The sequence below is a fragment of the Peromyscus eremicus genome, chromosome 20 (assembly GCF_949786415.1).
Source record: "Peromyscus eremicus chromosome 20, PerEre_H2_v1, whole genome shotgun sequence".
Lineage (NCBI taxonomy): Eukaryota > Metazoa > Chordata > Mammalia > Rodentia > Cricetidae > Peromyscus > Peromyscus eremicus.
In genome coordinates, this window is record NC_081436.1 from 7,293,579 (window position 1) to 7,313,521 (window position 19,943).

At 39.8% G+C, this 19,943-nt stretch overlaps 1 protein-coding gene across 1 annotated transcript in view; it reads right to left on the reverse strand.

The window, feature by feature from the left end:
- The window catches only part of Arid2 (AT-rich interaction domain 2), a 136,642-nt gene that overhangs the window by 10,556 nt on the left and 106,143 nt on the right, over nt 1-19,943 (reverse strand). Inside the window, exons 17-20 of the mRNA XM_059247458.1 lie at nt 4,779-4,917; nt 4,609-4,694; nt 3,093-3,216; nt 2,911-3,002 (exon numbers count right to left, since the gene is read on the reverse strand). Coding sequence (XP_059103441.1) covers nt 2,911-3,002; nt 3,093-3,216; nt 4,609-4,694; nt 4,779-4,917 — 441 coding nt within the window. The remainder of the gene's footprint in view (nt 1-2,910; nt 3,003-3,092; nt 3,217-4,608; nt 4,695-4,778; nt 4,918-19,943) is intronic.

Genomic DNA, 19,943 nt, shown 5'->3' on the forward strand with positions numbered 1-19,943 from the left:
TCTCTGTGCAGCTTTGTGCCTTTCCTGGAACTCACTTGGTAGTCCAGGCTGGCCTCGAACTTACAGAGATCCGCCTGGCTCTGCCTATTGAGTGCTGGGATTAAAGGCATGCGCCACCACCGCCCGGCTGCAATGGGCATTTTTAAAAAAAGATTTTATTTAGTCATTTTTATATTTTCTCTTGAGAATCTGCTCAGATTTATAGCTTACTTTCTGAATGAGTCACTTGTTTTATTGACTTAAAACTTTTTTTTTTTCCAGTTCTTTCTATATTCAGGATGTATAGCTGGGAAACTTCCTCTCCTACTTCTGTAGGCTTCTTCTATACTCGATTGGTTCTGTCCTTAGCTGTGAAGGAGATTTTGGTTTTATGAGGTCACACTTGTCAATTGTTGGCCTTAGTTGCTGAGCATATGGAGTCCTAGTCACAGCGGCCCTTTCTACACCTGTATACTAGAGATTACTGTCTACTCTTTATTACAGCCCTTCCAGTGTTTCAAGTATAGGTCTTTGGTCCATGCAGGGATAGTTTTTGTGCAAGGTGATGGATAGAGGTCTAATTTCATTCTTTTGCATGTGCATGTCTAGGGATAGTTTTTTCTGTTTCTAAGAAGAATGACATGGGGATTTTGGTTGGATTTGAGGATCTGAACTGGATCTGACCTTAAAGTCTCCTCCTGGGGGACCAACTTCCACAGCACTGGAATGTACAATGTAAGGGCCCAAGGGAGAGAAAGCAACCGTTAGTCCTACATGGCTGTGATGCCTCTGAACCACACTAATGACAGCATGGCAGGTATTCCTAAGGGAACAATAGTGCCATGTATCTTGGCAGTAATCAATATCTCTCTAATTGGACTGAAGGCTACTCAAGAGGAAGGAACCATCCCTGGTGCTGGAACCATCAACTGCTTGGAATATTCCCATTGTACACTGTAAAGAGCTGTCACTTGAAATGTTTAATTAAACGCTGATTGGCCAGCAGTCAGGCAAAAAGTATTAGGCAGGACAGCCAAACTGAGAATGCTGGGAGGAAGAAGGGTGGAGTTAGAGGAGATGCCAGCCAGCTGCTGAGGAAGCAGGACATGTAGAAATGAGGTAATAAGCATTTGTAATTAACATTAAGCCTCTAAGTGATTATTTGAGAGTCGCTGCAGGACAGGAACACTCCACCTATAACCAACTATCTGGGCCTACTGGGGTCATAAATCTTAGAACCTAATACTACAACTCCACTAAATCAGGGTAATTTCTAATTGCATTCTAAATACTTATACCCAGAGATGAATACAGTTCTAGCTCAGGAATCACTGAAGAGAGGCAGAATGATTTTTAGAGACAAAGGAACAGGAAGTGTGCTGTGAGACTGTGTCTCCAAGAAATGACAGGGAAGCTATAGCCATGAAGTCCAACAACATGGCTGCCTAAACTGGACCTGAACAAGTACAATACCAACAGACATTCAAGTGTGCTCTATCCACAGACAAAGAACTATAGGCAACTACAGACTGCTTGTTGAGAGAGGGAAAAATAGTCTTCCCCAAGGATGAACCCCTTCATTGGTTATCTAGTACCAAGTCATCAGCCCTGAAATCATGTATATACAAGTAACATAACTCTGTGTGTGTGTGTGAGAGAGAGAGAGAGAGAGAGAGAGAGAGAGAGAGAGAGAGACAGAGAGAGAGAGAGAGAGAGAGAGAGAGAGAGAGAGAGAGAGAGAGAGAGAGAGAATACTCTGTGTGTGTGTAGCAATAGCAATTACAGAAAATGAGGCTAAGAATGTGGGAGGGAAGAGAGCAGGGAAAGACATGGAGGAGATGGAGGGAGGAAATGGGAGGAGAGAAATGATGTAGTTATATTTTAATTTCAAAAAGTTATCACTTACAAAAACTTTAAAAGCTGATACAGTACAATTATCTTCTTTTCTAATTCCACAATTTTTTATGCTTTGAAAATCTACTTTAAATATTATAATACCTAAAATAATTGGATTGAATGTAGATAGAAGGCATTTGTAGGAGATAGGCCTAATATGTTAGAGGCACACTGACAGCTTCTAGGCTGCTCAGTTGAGGCTATGGGAGTGGAAGGAAGATGTGCTGAAGGGAGACACACAGAGCAGTATTATGACTCATAACAGCAGCAAAATTAGTTATAGAATAGCAACGAAATAATGTTATGGTTGGGGTCACCACCACATGAGGAACTGTATGCAAGGGTCACAGCATTAGGAAGGCTGAGAACCACTGCTTTAAGAGGATAGAGCAGGACATATTCTCACAAGGGTAGAGTCATTCATACTTTAAAAATATATCTACTGCTGAGCGGTGGTGGCACACGCCTTTAATCTCAGCAATTGGGAGGCAGAGGCTAGCAGGAAGGCAGCCTGATCTACAAAGTAAGTTCCATGACAGGTTCTAAAGCTACACAGAGAAACCCTGTCTCGAAAACACCAAAAAGAAAAAAATTATTATACAGATTACGCTCTTGCTTAAGTCCACTAGAAAGTAATTATAAACATCAAAAGTATTAGTGACTCCTAATATTCATTGATAAGCTTATTAAAAACACCAACTGTCAAATGGAACTGAATTGATTCCATGTGATACAAATGGCCAATTCCCTCTTTTCCCCAATAACCACTCAGGTTTCTTCCCCAGAAGAACTTTTTTTTCTTCTTTAAATGCTATGGCCAGAAAGAAAATGGAAAATAAAACAAGTTACTGCTTGTTTTCTGTTGTTTCAACTTTATTTTTGACTTTGGAGAGACCATGATGGCCTGGCCTTACCATTAGCTTTTGGACACACTCACAAATCAATCAGAAAAACAGCAACTAAGCGATAGGTAATGTCATTAACTCACACATAAAAATACAATAAATTTACTTTGGTTATGGAAACATTACTCACCTGCGCCCACACTCTGAGTATTTACCAATATTTTTTAATATTAAGGCAGCTGTTAGTCGGATGTGTTTAGTTATTGGTCCCTCTTTTTCATCCTTAAAAAGAATGGAGAATATAAAAAAGAATAAAGATCTAAGTCACACAGGGCCACACCTCGATGGACAGGCGGTTGAAGGTGTACTTACTGTAAAGTCCCGGAAGACAAGGTTCCTCGAGCCTCTCCTAAGAGCCATGAGTGCAGCACTGGGATGACTCGCGATGGCCTTCTGTGCTCTAGGAGCTGAGCCTGTGCCCCCTAAAGCTGGCTGCCTAAATTGATCAGACAGACAAACAATGTTAACTGCTAGACAGACAACTGTGACCCCATCCTCTGCCAGCCTACACAAACAGCTCTCTGTTTTAGGGCTTGAATTTCCCAGCCTATCCCTTTCTTTTTGATAGGGTCTTCCAAAGTAGCTCAACCTCACCTGGACCATTCCATCCCTCTGCCTGCAGGCATCATAGAAAGCAGCACTACACACTACTCAACAACACTGTACGGCATGGTCCATCTCTACCGTTACTATGCTGGGTAAGGAGGCAATAACAGTGACTTAACACAGTACAAAGTTGTAGAGTTCTCATCTTTAAGTACTGTGAAGCTGTTTGCCAGGAAGAAAACAGCCTGCAATTTTAGATCAGGAAGAAAGCTGCCCCGTGTATTAGAACCTGTGCTAAGGGCAATGTTCACAGTGCTTTCTTAACACTCTTAATTTCAACCAGTCCTTGCAACACAAAGGAGTTGTGAACAAAATTCCACTAGTCTTACAGACACAGGACCGAAGGACTGGAGAGACACTGCAGGGTAAACTCCCACTTAAAGCACTGCTAGTTTCTGGGGACCAACAGAGCAGCTGTACCAACTGCTGAGCTGGAGGTAGCAGTGGAATTGGCACTGGGGGAGGCTTTTTAACCGTGTTTCTTCTGAAACTTGTAAACTAGGGAGAGTTCTGACTTTTTCAACATAAATTCTGAATATTAAAAATATAATGTAGAGGGAGCTGGAGAGATGGCTCAGTGCTTAAGAGCACTGGCTGCTCTTCCAGAGGTCCGAGTTCAATTCTCAGCAATATACCCCCCAATATATGTATGTGTGTGTGTGTGTGTATACACACATAATTATATATATATATATATATATACACACACCTATGTGTATATATGTATATAAAATCTTCATATGTAAGCCAGAATATATGTTTATAGGTGTGCATGTATGTGTATACAGAAAGACATCTCTTTGCCATTGTCAAATACATGTTCACTCCCTAAAAAAAAAAAAAAAAAAAAAGAAAAAGAAAAAGAAAAAAGAAAGGAGAAAAAGACCTCCCTCCTATATTACCTGTCTGCCTAATCACTTGTTTCCAAAGTTAGGGCTACTTTATAGACCACACAGTGCAACTGCTATGAAAACAGATACCTACGTAGAGATATACATGGAGAGAATTTATGTACTTTGAGCAGAATCTCATAGCTTGGTAGTGAGAGCTGGGTTAGAACACAGGTTTTGGATTTCCCATATGTTAAGTTTCTTTTTGTTGGTCTTGTATTCTGCCTAGTTTTCTACTTTTTCTCAGTGCCAGGAATGGGAGACAGGCCCCTGACCACTGGAGGGACTACTTGTGCTTTACGCTCCATAGGAAGGAAACTAATTTTCTTTACTTGGTAGAAGATTTTTGATTTGCCACTTGTCCTGGTTCATCTTGTTTTAATCCTGCCAGCAGAGCATCCTTTGAACAGTGCTTATCCTTAAGGAGAAAAGAAAAGATATACGTTATAATCTCTACCGCGACCAGATGGGCTCCTAAGTGAATGGGCTCTAGAAAGTGCACCTGTAAGTGGGTGATGAAGGAGAACCTCTGGCGCTGGAAAGGTTCACAACCCTCCCAGAGACACTGCCCCGGATACACGTCCTTCCCTCCATGTTCAGTAGCTGCATGGTAGAACACCTGGGAGGGCGTCTGGAACCACCTAGACAAAGAAAAGGCAAAAATATCTGGCACTCAGATAATTCTTTAAATCATGTTTATATAACAGATTTAAAAAATTGCTAAGAAATCTTGGCCACAATTTTTTTTCTTAAAGATTTTATTTTGCTCATGTGTAGAGCGAATGTGTGTGTGTGTGTGTGTGTGTGTGTGTGCGTGCGCGCGCGCAAACATATATGCAGGTACCTGCAGTGTCCAGCAGAGGGCATTGGATTCGATTTTTGGCTATTATGTAACTGTGTGTATGTTTGAATAAATTAGAAAGTATTTTTAAAGACTGACTTATTTTTCTGTGTATGAGTATTTTGCCTGTACACATATACATGTATCATCCATGTGCTTGGTGCCCCCAGGTCAGAAGAGGGTATTGGATCCTCTGGAACTGGAGTTACATATGGTTGTGAGCTGCCATGTGGGTGCTGGGAAGAGAACAAAGTCGTCTACAAAATCAGCAAATGTTTTTAAATGCTGAGCCATCTTTCTAGCCCTGAATCGATTTTTAATGTGTATTATATATCCAGTATCTAAAATTAACATCATTTCAGGAAATGTCTGATATTTAAAAACAGATTTAATGAAGAATATAATTACTGAATTATAAAAGACAATCTTAAAAAGTCACAGATTACAAATTTAATTCCTATTCATATTCAGATATATAAATACCAATGAAACTTATTATGAAACTTGAAATCAAGATATCCATTTAAATTTTAAGTACTCCAAATAATATTTCACTCACATGAAACAAAAACAACTGGAATGATATATAGACTGTCAAAAGGAACATTTCTTATTATGTTCAAAATTTGAGATTCTATTATGTTTCTATTATTACTAATTGAAAAGATTTTATGTGCTATACAATAATGTATATAATGTGCTAGTCAATGACAGATGGCATGCATGGCTGCATACATGACTTACAAAGGTCTGATGAGACTAAAAACTTCCTATCATCCGAAGTGAGTATGTAGATGACTGGGTGCAGTAGCTGGTGTAAACAAATACAGCCAGCCACATAAAGGTCAGTAGTTCATATATAAATGAAAACACTTGATACTGATACCATATGTGACTGCTTCATCTATTATAATTTTTCTTCTACTTAGAGCTTTCTTGTATATAAGCTTCAGTAAATACAGGCTCCATGATGCCTATACAATGAAGAATCACCTAAGTCCCCATGTCTCAGAATGTATCTTGGTTAAGGGATGTTGTTTATACATACCCTGAATGTAAATGTACTGCTAGTGAATTATCAGAAAGGACTATGGTCTTAAGCATTTTGCAGGACATTAGACAACTCTGTGATACATGAAGTTGTTAAGCTGTTAATGACAGGGGAAAAAAAAGATGGCTAATTTTGAAAAATCAGTTTTGTGAGTCAGAATGTAGTCCACGCTGGTCCAAATGGTGCTTCTCAGGCCTCTACCTTTTGAGTGTAGGAGTACAGGCACACACCACATCCAGCCAGATAGTGTTTCCTTGTATCAATTTTAACTGCTAAAATATACACAATTGTGTGCAAATGACTTTAAGATAACACAGGTTTGTGTTTGTCAGTCTACCCATCAAACACCATACCTGGCACTTCTCTCCAGTCCATTCACTTTTACCTCCTTCCAGGTGTCTCGCCTTTCTTTTGACTCTACCTACTCTACCTGTATGAGTCATGCATTGGCTGTGGTAGTTCAGGATGAAGTTCTAAGGTTCCTCATTCTAATGCAGCTCGTTTCAATAACGATATGGGTGTGAGAACCAGTGAAGGGTTCCAAACTAATATGATAAAAGATCTGAATTTTAATGTTCAAAAATAGCTGGGCATGGTGGCACATACCTGTAACCCCAACATTTGGAAGGCTGAGGTCCAAGGACAACCAAGGCTACATAGCAAGGTGCTGTCTCTATACGCCCTCCACCCTCCCAAATGGAGAGCTGAACTAAAGAATGCAAGCAAACATATGTGGACATTACAGATCATGAATTTTTTGGGTTGAAGAAGAATCAGTGACAAGGCAGAGTGCCATTGCTGCTTGCTACCATATCTAGAATAATTCTCCTCACTACTTCCTTTCAAGTAATCATGTAGCTCACTCCCAAATCATAAAAGCACACTCATTTAATGAACCCGAAAATTAAAGAACAGTCAAAGAAAATCAATAATTTCCTGTGATCCAGTTCCCAGTAGCTGTATTAACACTGTGCTGTATTTCCTCTCAGCTCCCTTTCTCTGTACTCTGTCTTTTGAGAACAAGGGAACTGCTGTTGATTGGATGTTGTATATAACTTGTCATTCCCATAATAATGCAGCATCTTTATTCAAACTGTAAAATCGTTTTTCTTAGCATACCTCACTGTCTTCTGCTGAAAACTGTTATGATCCACACACATGTGAATGTGCTCCTTTTCACAGGCTTACAAGGTAACTACACTGGGCAAAAAACATTCTCTGAAAGATTTCACTTACTGGAAATCTAGTTTTGATGTTATTTGTAAAACTACCTGATGCTAGATAGCCATAAATAGAAGGGAGAGATAATCACCACTGCCCGACTGAGCATTTATAATTAATATAAGTCTACGAGTCAATTATTTGGGAAGCGGCTGCTGGGTATTTGGGAGTTGCTGGCAGATAGGAGCAGGAATTTCCACCTAAGACCTGAGAAAGCTTAAAAAGGTTCTAAACAGAAACAAACAGCCACATTGGGCTTCCTAGTCTCTCATAGTCTCATGCCAGCAGCAGCGCAGAGACACGTCTTCCAACACCTGTCTACAAGAGAGCTAGCTGGCTGCTGGCGGCCGCGAGCTAAGCAGCAGGGCGGTTTCGGCAGTCTTTCCCCGGGGCCTCAGGAGAGAGAGGTCGTTCCCAGCTACAGCCTTCAGATTTGAGCTGTGAACGCTAGCCTGATGAATGACAGATTTGGGGCTTTGCTCATGCAGACAGAAAAGGTTACAGATACACAGTAAAGACAAATTCAGACAAAACAAGTCTCTAAGCTGGTTATAGTGTGTTTAAAAATACACGTAGGCTTGGGAGAGAAAAAAGAAAAAGGGTAGACAAAGTTCTTAAAAAAGAAATAGAGTAATAAAAAATATAATAAGCCATGTAAAGATGGAAAATACAGAGTTTAAAATTTAAGTCAAAAGATATGTTACTTTGGGAAAAAGGATCTGCTTTATTTCCATAGGAAATGAGAGGCTCTGGATTCATCCTCGTTGAGGAAAATCAGTTTGATTGAGAAAGACTCCCTGAAATCCTAGCTACAGACATGGAAAAATAAACCTAAAATAACTACAAGACACATAACATGTATTTTACCTGCTCAAACATAAAACAAAAGATTATTTTTGACTGGCTTACGTACAATGCAGTTTATATTTGTATTAATATAGAGATGATGTTACCTTTAAAAGTTATATATTTTCAGAACAAGACCACCAGATACCAATAAAAATGGCCCAGATGATCCAGCATCCCAAACACCTTCAAGCTACTGACTTGAAATGATCAAACCTCACAGAATACTACAGGCAAGACTTAACAACTATCCTAAATTTGTTTAGGGTCCCCCAAAGGTTACCAGTACCCCCAATCGACTGGAAGTAGTCTAGAGAACTATGCCAACATTCCCAAGAATAAATTACGAATGTTTGTCATTGTTTGGGGGGGTTGGTTACAAGTTGTTATGGAGAATGAACGGTCAGGAAAAAAGCTAAATAAGAGATTTTAGATTCAGGGATCTTGTTCTGAAAAGAAAAAGAGTGGATACAGAATCACAGGATGAGCTGGGTGGTGGCGGCGCATGCTTTTAATCCCAGCACTCAGGAGGCAGAGACAGGCAGATCTCTGAGTTCGAGGCCAGCCTGGTCTACAGAGAGTTTCCAGGACAGGTTCCACAGCTATAGAGAAACCCTGTCTTGAAAAACCAAAGAAATAAAAAATAAAATAAAAAGAAATAAAAAGTGATAAAAGGGTAGATTATTGAATCTAATCCCCCCCCAAAAACAAAACAAAACAAAAAAAAAACAACTATTAGTCTTACATATTATACATTGGTATGGATTTTGGTTTATTGGTACAAATTTAAAGTTAATTTTGTTATACTGTATGTATATTCCTACTCTTGTTTAGGGTATTATGTTTATGCAGCTAACTTAAAAATGTAATATATAATTAAGAAGTATATAGGTAATAATCATCTATAATAGCAAACTTATAGTCATGTCAGTTAGGTTTTCAAGGTCATACAGAGATATATTTCAGATAGAAAGATAATCTTCAAACACTTCATAGACCTACAGAGTATGGCATTTAAAATGTTTTAAGAACTTAGACTTTTCTCGACACTGATACCCATCTGCTCCTAGCAGCACCAATTACTTCAAAGATGATGATGAGCATTGAAGAAACTCCATATAGAGTTTGTTTTCTTTATGGCAAAAGCTAGCCATGTGGGAAGAGAAACTGCCCTTGCCTCAAATGCTGACAGTTACTGTCCAAATTGGACCATCAGGACACAAGAAAGGCAACTGGCAAACTTTGCCAAGACAAGGTAGGACAGTCCTTCAAAATTCCCTGCTTCACAGCAAGGTCTGTCAGATACGCTAGGCCTACAGGCCAGAGTTGGATGCCCCAATGATACAGAGAACTTTGAGTGACTGTCCAGGCAGAGAGATGTCTTTGTCGTTAGGTAACATTTTACCCTTCTGGGGTCTTTGATGGAGTTGAAGACTAGATAGTTATAATTATAGGTTTTTTTAGTTATGATAAAAAGCTAAATGTGAAACTTTAGACTCAACAAGATAAGATAGATAATAAATTTTTTCTCTAATTTTGTCAAATACAAATGGACTAGATAATGTAATTGTAATTATTACTTAATAACTGTTTTTGTTGTATATAATTTTACTATGTTAAAGTTAAAACCTTTCTTTTTAATTAGACAAAAAGGAGGAAATGCTGTGGAATAATCCTCTTGTGCCCTGTAAAGAGCTGTCACTTGAATTGGTTTACTAAAATGTTGATTGGCCAGTAGCCAGGCAGGAAGAATAGGCAGGGTGATCAAACTAAGAATGCTGGGAAGGGTGGAGTCAGGAGTCGCCAAGCAGACACAGAGGGAGCAAGATGAGAGTGTTGTGTTGAGAAAAGGTGCCAAGACACGTGGCTAAACATAGGTAAGAATTATGGGTTAATTTAATTGTAAGAGCTAGTTAGTAATAAGCCTGAGCTACAGGCCGACCATTTATAATTAATATTAAGCCTCTGAGTGATTATTCAGGAACTGGCAGGTGGGAGAAAACCTTCCATTTATAGGTTGACTTTACAAAATGTCAATCCTTATCTTCTCCTTGAGTAGTATAAATTTGTGAACATGAGTACAATGTCTCAGTTTTATCTATCTTTCTAAATAAGACACATTACTGAAAGAACTTCAATCTTAGTGCTTCCTTTCCAATTCCATACTTGGACTCTCTGGTCATCACCTGTCCTTTTCTCTTGGATCTCAGCTATTGTCCTCATGCTGTCTCTATGATTTACTCACTGAGTTTTATGTTACTACATTCTTTGTACCTTCTACCTTTCCCTTTCAACTTAGTACAATGTTTAAGAATATAGATTCTAGGGCCAGCAAGTAAAGCCCTTGGCATCATGCCTGATGACCCAAGTTTCATTCCTAGTACCCACATGGTGGAAGGAGAGTACCAAACTCCCACAAGTTGTCCTCCTGTGGTGTGGTACATTCAATAGCTCCCCAAACCTCAGAAGTACACTTTTCCCTTGGTGCTGCTACTCTCAGTAGATAGGAATTAGAATTTACCAATATTTAGCAAAGCAATACAAAATTGAACATTTCATAATTTTTTACTGCATTAGCTGTATCTGCTGTTTTCCTCTCAGTCATTGTCAACTGTCAAAGGTACACACCATCTTCAATTACAACAATACAGCTAAAAAAAACCTCACACTCTGCTAATTATTTAAGCAGCTGAAAACAGCTCAGGGCAGGCTTCTACAGGAGCGCAGTTTCCCTTAAGTTATTTTGTTTTATCACACACTAGGCTTTTTGGTTCTAGTGAACAGAATTAACATAAGGATAAATTTCCTAATCCCAGCTGCTCTAAGTAGCCATTTAGGAGTAAAATACTTAAATTAAAAGAAACCAAACAAACACACACACTCCCCAACCACAGAAAAGAACAAACAAAAAGAAAGTATTTAAAAACTACCTAAACCAAAACAGCCCATGAGCATCACTGGTGCTGGTTCAGGCCTGCCTGTTCCTATCAGCAGGTGCCTAAGGACACAAACGCATTCCATTTCCTCAAGTTCATCCTTTAAAAGCCTTCAGTCTATTCAGGAGGTCACACACACACACACACACACACACACACACACACGCACGCACGCACGCACGCACGCACGCACACACACACCAAAAATACATAATATAGTTTTATATTTTAACAAACCTACCACATTCAAAAGAACAATTTAAAAAGAAACACTACAATTATAAGGCAGGCATATATCAAAAGGATGAAAACAACAGTTGAGTTTAGATTCATTTAGTATTCTCTTGGTCAAGTCTTGGTAGTCTCTTTTCTCTTAATGGTCTAAAAGTATTCCATGTCTTAATAGCCCTCCTGCTGCAAAACAACAACAACAACAACAACAACAACCACAAAATAACAAAATCTTCCACATTATTTGCACAAAATATGCATGTGATATCTTTTGTAGGAAAATTCTAGTATAAAACACATTATGTATAAATGTAAAAAAATTTATGAGCATATATAAAAACCTACACCAAATTACTGCTGTAAAACAAACTTTTACCTCAACCTTTGATATCAATTTGTTTTACATATTATTTTAGAACAAAAGAAATATCAAAGATAATGCATTATTTTATAATCAAATGAAACTGCATAATTGGCTGCTAAGAACCAGGGGATATCAAACACCTTGGTAGAGGATTAGTCAGATTGTATTATATCCAGATGTAACAGTTTAACATGAGAGGGAGATGAACAAGTCTAATTTCACTATTAAAACTCCTCATTCTGAAGCTGGAGAGATGGCTCATTGTTAAAGGGGACACACTGCTATTACCGACAAGAGTTCAGTTCTCGGCGTACATAGCAGACGGCTTACAGTTGCCTAGATCTAGCCCTAGGAGAATAAGATGTTTCTGGCCTTGGCAGACACTTGCACTAACATGCACAGACCCACATACAGCCATGTATACTAATATATTACTAATTTTTTAAATTATAAAATTCAAGGCAGATCTCTGCAAGTGGTATATATAGTAAGTTCTAGGCCAATAAGGGGTATGTAGTGAGACCCTGTCTCAACAAACAAGCAAACAGGCAAACAAATATACAGTTAGAGACATTAAGATATGCTTTAAAAATGTATATCTCCCATAAAACATCAACAGTAGGTTGAAAACAGTCTACATCAGAGAAAGTACCACAGGAAGAAGGTATATACAATGTAGGTGCTAAGTGATTCTTATCATACAGAAGTTCACAGAATTTAAGGTGTAAGTCTGTGTATATGTAGTTTAAAAATAGAAAAACAAAAAACTATGTTTTTATTTTCAAGATTTATATAATGACATCATTTCACTTTTCACTTTTCCTCCTCCAAACCCTCCCTCATCCCTCTCCTTGCTCTCCTTCAAATTCATGGCCCTTTTTTCGTTCATAGTTGTTACATGTATGCATATATACTGTCTACATTAGGGTTTTCATTGCTGCAAAAAAAACACCATGACGAAGGCAACTTGGAGGAAACGATTCATTTCCACTTACACTTCCAGGCAACACTCCTTCAGTGAGGGAAGTCAAGGCAGAAACTCAAGCAGGGCAGGAACCTGGAGGCAGGAGCTGATGCAGAGGCCATGGAGGGGTGCTGCTTACTGGCTTGCTCCCAATAGCTTGCTTTCTTATAAAACGCAGGACCACCAGCCCAAGGATGGCACCATGCACAATCACTAATTAAGAAACTGCTCTACAGGCCTGCTTACAACCCCATTTTATAGAGACATTTTCCTAATTGAGGGTCCCTCTTCTCAGACGACTTCAGCTTGTGTCCAGGTAACATAAAATTAGGCAGCACAACTGACCCCTTGTCAACTTGACACACAAACACGTCACTATTAAGCCACCCTTCCTTTTGCATTCATCCCTAAGATCTCACATTAAAAACATAAACAACTTTAAAAGCCCCATAGTCCTCATAAATTTAATCACATTAAAAATTCAGTCCCGTTAACATATCCAGTGTCTTTAAAAGTCCAAAATCTCTTTTAAAAGTTCAAAATCTCTCAACCTTGGGTTTCTGTTAAAAAAAAAAAAATCAAGTTAAATACTTCTGCATTTCAAGAGGGAAGAACCTGGGCACAGTAACAATCTGGTCAAAGCAAAACCAAACTCCCAATACTGTAAATAATGGAGTGTCCAATGGCTGGGATCCACTCTTGGTCTTCTGGACTCCTCCAAAGTGCTTGGGTCATTTCTCCAACTCTGCCTTCTCTGCAGCACACAGCTTGTCTTCTAGGCTCTGGCAAAGTCCACTCCCCACTGCTGCTGTCCTTGGAGGTCATCCCACGGTACTGGAATCTCCAAAATGCTGGGCTCTTCTGCTATAACTGGGCTGCACTTTCACCAGTAACCTCTCATAGGCTCTCTTCATGGTGCCAAGCCTCAACTTCTTTGCATGATCCCTTCAGTTCTGCCCTTCAACTGCCACTGAGGCTGCACATTCACCAATGGCCTCTCCTGGCCTCTCCTGGCCTCTCACAGCGCCAAGCCTCAGTTGCTCTCCATGACCCCTTCGTGCCTTCAAAACCAGTACCACCTGGGTGACTATTATACCACCAAGTTCAGCTGCCAGCACAAGGTACAACCTGGTGCTGCCTCTAGAACACAGCTTTTGTGTGCTGACCCTGAGGAAACACCTCCCAGAAGACTTCACCTCAGTGATGCTGCTTTCTTCTTAGTCACTGCTAATTTCTCAGCATCAACTGTCCCACTAAAACAAAGGTTTTCCTTCAGCAGTTCTGGTCTCTTGTTAATCACAGCAAATTCTTCAGCTCTGCTTGACCAGACACCACAGATTCTTCACACAAAGGGCCTGGTAGAGTCTTTACTTTGTTCTCCAGGCCTCTATTGTCCACGCTGCTCTCAACATTCTTATCTTCCAGGCTCCCACAGAATAGCTCACTGAGCTCAACACTCAATGGCTTTTCTAGCCCAAAGTTCCAAAGTTCTTTCACAATCCTCCCCAATACAACATGGTCAGGTCTGTCACAGCTGTGCCCCACTATACTGGTACCAACTTGTCTTTGTTAGGGTTTCTATTGAGTGGTAAAACACTATGACCAAGGCAACTTGGTGAGGCAAGGATTTATTTCAACTTACACTTCCAGGTGACAGTCCATCACTGAGGAAGTCAAATCAAGAAACTATCCAGCCCAGATATACATATATATTCCTAAATATAACCAGCTCAGTCCACACACTCTTGCTTGTATGCATGCTTTGAGGGTTGACCCTTTTGTATTGGAAAACCAACTGGGCTACTGTTCCCTGAGGAACACTGTCTCTCCCACTCCAGCATTCTTAGTTGTCTGTAGCTCTTTGTGTAGGTGGGGCCTCATGGACTTTCTCCCTGTCCACTCTGGCATGTCTGTTGGTGTCGTCATCCATGTTCAGTTCACATTTAGGCAGTCAAGTTGAGATTGTGCAAGACGTATCTCCTGACATTACAAAGAGACAACCTCCCAGCAGACTCCTGGTCCTCTGGCTCTTACCGGTTTTTCCACCCGTCCTTTGCAATGTTCTCTGAGCCTGAGGTGCAGGGAGCTGTGTGCATCTTCTTAACGGGATGAATGAAGCAGCTAAAGGAATCTGAACAAAATTCTAGCATGGATCCTCACTTGGTTTCCCAGAAAGATCTGGCACTGTGCACATCACACTGTTCCTGGGAAGTTCCTTACAGCATGGAGTGCCTTCTAACTAATTCTTGCTCAGTACACACAGGCACCCAGCACATTCACATCCCCACTTTATGCTAAAAAATGGGCTTTCAAATATCATTTTTCAGAATCACATAGCTAAATATCAGAGCTGGATTTTTTTTTTTTAAAGATTTATTTATTATGAATAGAGCATGTATGACTGCAGGCCAGAAGAGGGCACCAGATCTCATTACAGATGGTTGTGAGCCACCATGTGGTTGCTGGGAATTGAACTCAGGACCTCTGGAAGAGCAGCCAGTGCTCTTAACCTCTGAGCCATCTCTCCAGCCCCCAGAGCTGGAATTTTAAACTAGGTATTTATGTCGAACACTAAAGGCTGATTTTCTCCCCTAATATACCTTAATATGCAGAAATATATAACTAGGTATAAACTAAGGTATACTTTTATATTCAGTATCTCTGATACTGTAAATTTTTTCATGCTGTAAAAAATTCTGAAAATGAACTAGGTTTAAGAGGTTAGTAATATTTGATAATTCTCTGTATTCTATGAATAATTTTCCATGAAATAAATATTAGTAGACTACAGGGTAGATTCCCAACCTAGGAAATGATATTTGTAACACTTTAAATATTTGACACTAAAACTATCTTAACCTCAATTAATTTTATGTTATGTGAACCTTTTGATATTTGGTAACATCTTTAAGTAATTGGGCTCTTTGGAACTCAATGTTAAAAGAATGGAGCCTTACTCAAAACCAACCAACAAGCCAACCAACCAGCCAATGCACACATTACCACTTGTAGTAGTAATTAGGGATTTTCCAAGGAACTTTTCTTACAGCAGAGGTGGTGAAGCCTTGTGGAGCATATACTTCTCAAAGTAATGTTACCCATAGCAACATCACATGTAATCAGTCTTGCCCTTAGGATGACTCATTAGTTCTCTATATCAGTAAAACATCAGCAAAACTTCCACTCTCACACAGATTCTTGTGTAGGCTTAGAAGCAGCAAGATTTCATGACTATCACGATAATGAGTGACGCCAGTGCAGCCAACAACTGCTGAGTTCAAATCAAGCTAGTGAGGCTTCATGCAACTCAGTCAGGAAGTGTGACTGAAAAGCTGTGTGTGCGGCCGTCATTGCGCTGGTTCCAGAACGTCAGGCAGCAAAGCAGCACACTGGGACCACAGACAGACAAAAGATGCCTTAAAACTAATTTTGGTTTTATTCTCCCACTGCCCTGCAACTTAAGCTGTTGACCAATTTAATCATTAGTTAAGTCAATCCTAGCTGGCAACATCTAGAATCAAACAATCCTTGCTGCAGGCACTGTATTGTGAATTAAAATGTCTACTCTGAATATTTTACTATATAAAGTATTTCCAAATTATTAACTTGGCAATTTTTTAAGTGCATGTTTCTATATAAGCTTCCACCACTGTTAAGCAAATATTTAAATTTCTTCTGTACTTTTAAGCTCATTACATTATTTCAGAAATGCACATAACTAGAGAAAATTATTTTCTAGGAATTCTGCGTATTAAAATCCTAATGAGAACAGAAATGCTAGTTACCTCTAAGTTTTGATCTTTTGCAAACTAGTAATGAAGTTGGTACCTGCTGGAATGTCAATGACATAGTTCAGCATCACCTCAGCGATTTCTAGGTACTCAGAAAATAGTCATTTTTCTATCATAAACTCAAAGTTCCTGCTTCATAAGCAAAACAGCTTTAAATTGAAATGTTTAATGAGAATAAATCTGGGAACCTTGGCATTCTTGGTGTGAGCATTAATGATGGAGTTCTCAACATGACCACATTATAGATTATATTTCTCTTAGATGGAAATACTTTCGAGCTTTGCCAGTAAGTGGCTAGAGAACTAGATGACCACCATATTCTACAGAACTGACCTTCAGATGTCTTCTATGGATGGCTTCAGAAGCCTTGTCCAAACAAAGTATTAATTAAAACTACTATTCATAAAACAAGATAGAACTCTTATGGCTAAATTTTCTTTAAAAACACATTTTTTATATATTTCAGTTATGAGCTAATAGTTAACATTGTGCTTAATAGTAATACACAAACAAGGGCAATGGACGAGGCAATGTGAAGGGACCAAATGGTATCATTTCCAACCCCACAAGAATCAAGCAGAATGAGGGGATGGGAAGTGGTTTTATGGAAGAGCACTTGCCTAGTGAGGAAAAGGCCCTGGGCTCAAGGGAGACAGAGAGACAGAGAGAGAGAGAGAGAGAGAGAGAGAGAGAGAGAGAGAGAGAGAGAGAGAGAGAGAGAGAGAGGAGAGAGAGAGAGAGAGAGAGACAGAGAGACAGAGAGAGACAGAGAGAGACAGAGAGAGAGGGAGGGAGGGAGGGAGGGAGGGAGGGAGGGAGGGAGGGAGGGAGGGAGGCAGACAGACAGACAGAGACAGAGAGAGACAGACGGAGAGAGAGGGAGAGGGGGAAGAGAGGGAGAGAGATGGAGAGAGAGAGGGAGGGGAAAGAGAGGGAGAGAGAAAGAGAAAGAACGAAAGACAGACTCACATATACACTCACAGGGGCAGGGGGGCAGAGCAGCCAAATACTGAGCTCATCAGAAAACTGAAGACACAGGGCAAGTGGTCATCCTAAAAGCCAGGGAGACATGTGACCAGAAGGGACCAGAAATACTGCTAGAGCCAGTGACCTATGGTTATACTAAACAGTGACTGACATGCCCTTGCACACACACACTAAATAAATGTTTAAAAAGAGAACTGCTAAGAAAACAAAGAAATTGAAGCCTGGATACCCACACACGTATTAGACACCACTCAATTCCTAGTCATCTAAAGTAAGACGCATGCTAAAAGTCTCTTCCTTCGGTTCTTATGAGCTATCTCTGACTTTTAACAAAAACTTCAAACCTGTCAAATGACACAAACAAACACACAAGTGGCGCGCGCACACACACACACACACAGCATTCTCCATAAAGTATATATACCTAACACAAAGTATCAAAATTCCTCAAGCAAAGAAGGATGGGCACTACAGAGAAAGCAGACATACCCAGTCCCCTAGCTGGGCACGTGGACGTCCCTACTAGTGAGTGACATACCAAACAGGCAGAAGATCAGTAAAGAAAAAAACGAACCAGCAGCAGCACCAATCATTTGGACCTGATTAACATGTAGAGAATACTTCATCGAATGATATTCTTATCAATCTCTCATGAGACATTCACATGTTATAACACATTTAGTACCATAATATACTCTCCAGCAAATGAAAAAAAAAATAGGAACACAGAGCATGTACCGTCAGATTACATGGAGTTAACCTGTATGTGTATGTCAACATCACAGAATCTGAAGTCACCTGAGAGATGGACTCCCAAGCATGTCTGTGAGGGATTACCTTGACTGCCATTACTTGAGGTGGGATGACCTGCTCACTGTGGTCAGTACAATGCCCTGGGTTTCAGTCCTGGACTATATAAAACTAGCTGAGCACAGACACATGCTGACCACTCTCTGCTTCTTCTACAGCTGAAGGTATAATGGGACAGTGTGAGCAGCTGCTCACCGCTCAGCTGCTCACCACTCAGCTGCTCTGACTGCCCCCCCATGACGGACTGTGCCTTGAACCCTGAGAAAGGGAACCCTCTCGCTTAAGTTGCTTCTCTCAGTTTATTTTCTTTTTCTTCCTTCCTTTCTTTCTTTTTCTTTTTCCCTGAGACAGGGTTTCTCTGTGTAGCCTTGGCTGTCCTGGAACTCACTCTGTAGACCAGGCTGGCCTCAAACTCACAGAGATCCACCTGGCTCTGCCTCCCGAGTGCTGGGATTAAAGGGGTGCGCCACCCCCGCGTGGCCTGTCATCATATTTTACCCCAGCAACAGGAAAAGAAATTAAGACAACCTGTAAACAACAAAATAATAGCTGCTAAAAACAAAATATTTGGAGATTAAATGACGCTCTTCAATATTCTGAACTAAATGAAAATACAACTTCAAAATTTGAGAAATACAGTAAAACTTAGAAAGACAAAATGAACATTTTTATCAATAAGATCTAAAATCAGTAAAATTAAGCATCTATTCCAAGAAACTAGAAAAAGCAAACAGAAGAAAATAATTAAAAAATATCATAGCAGAAATAAATGAAATTGAATAAAGGATGTCAATAGGAAGAGAATGACAAATAAAAAGGTTTTTTGTGCACCTGTAGTTTGTATTTATTGAAAAGTTCAATAAAGTTAGTAAAACTCTAGCCAGGACCAAGGAAAAAAGAGAGAAATAAGTCACTAATATTAGAAATGAAGTATAACCAAGAGGGGCAAATGAGATGGCTCAGGGGTCAGAGGGTGAAGGCTCTTGTTGCCAAGCCTGATGACCCGAATCCAATGTCGCAAACCCACAGGATGGAGAGAACTGACCGTTGTTAAGGTGCCTTCTCACCTTCATACTCGTTCCATGTAACGTGTGTATGTGTGCACACACACAAATGTAATAAGTTAAAGAGTGCAACATAAGGTATTATATTTCTATGCTCACAAACGACAAATAGTTATCTTTGAAACAATTCTACCAAACTCACAGGAAGAAAAACAGGTGATCTGAACAGGCCTATAATTACTAGAGAAATTGAATCAATAACCTGTAAAGCAAAAAAAATCAGGACAAGATGGTTTCATTAGTGGATTCCACCTAACATTTAAGAAAGAAATACTCCCATGGGCTACAATAATGAACGGCATGGCAAGATATGCCCGCTGATGAAGGACTGACATGGATGTCATAGTGATAACCGACCATTTTCTTCTTCAACTGAGAAATCCTGCTCCACAAGATGAAACCTATACTGGTCCACTGTTGGCTAAGAACCTGTGGCTAGACAAGTTATAGGCTGCAGAGGTGAAACTACTACTACTGGACACAGTAATAACTGATTTCTAAATGTCTTCTCACTCTACCCACAGATTAGAGCACCTCAACCTTCACCAGAGACGCTTGCTT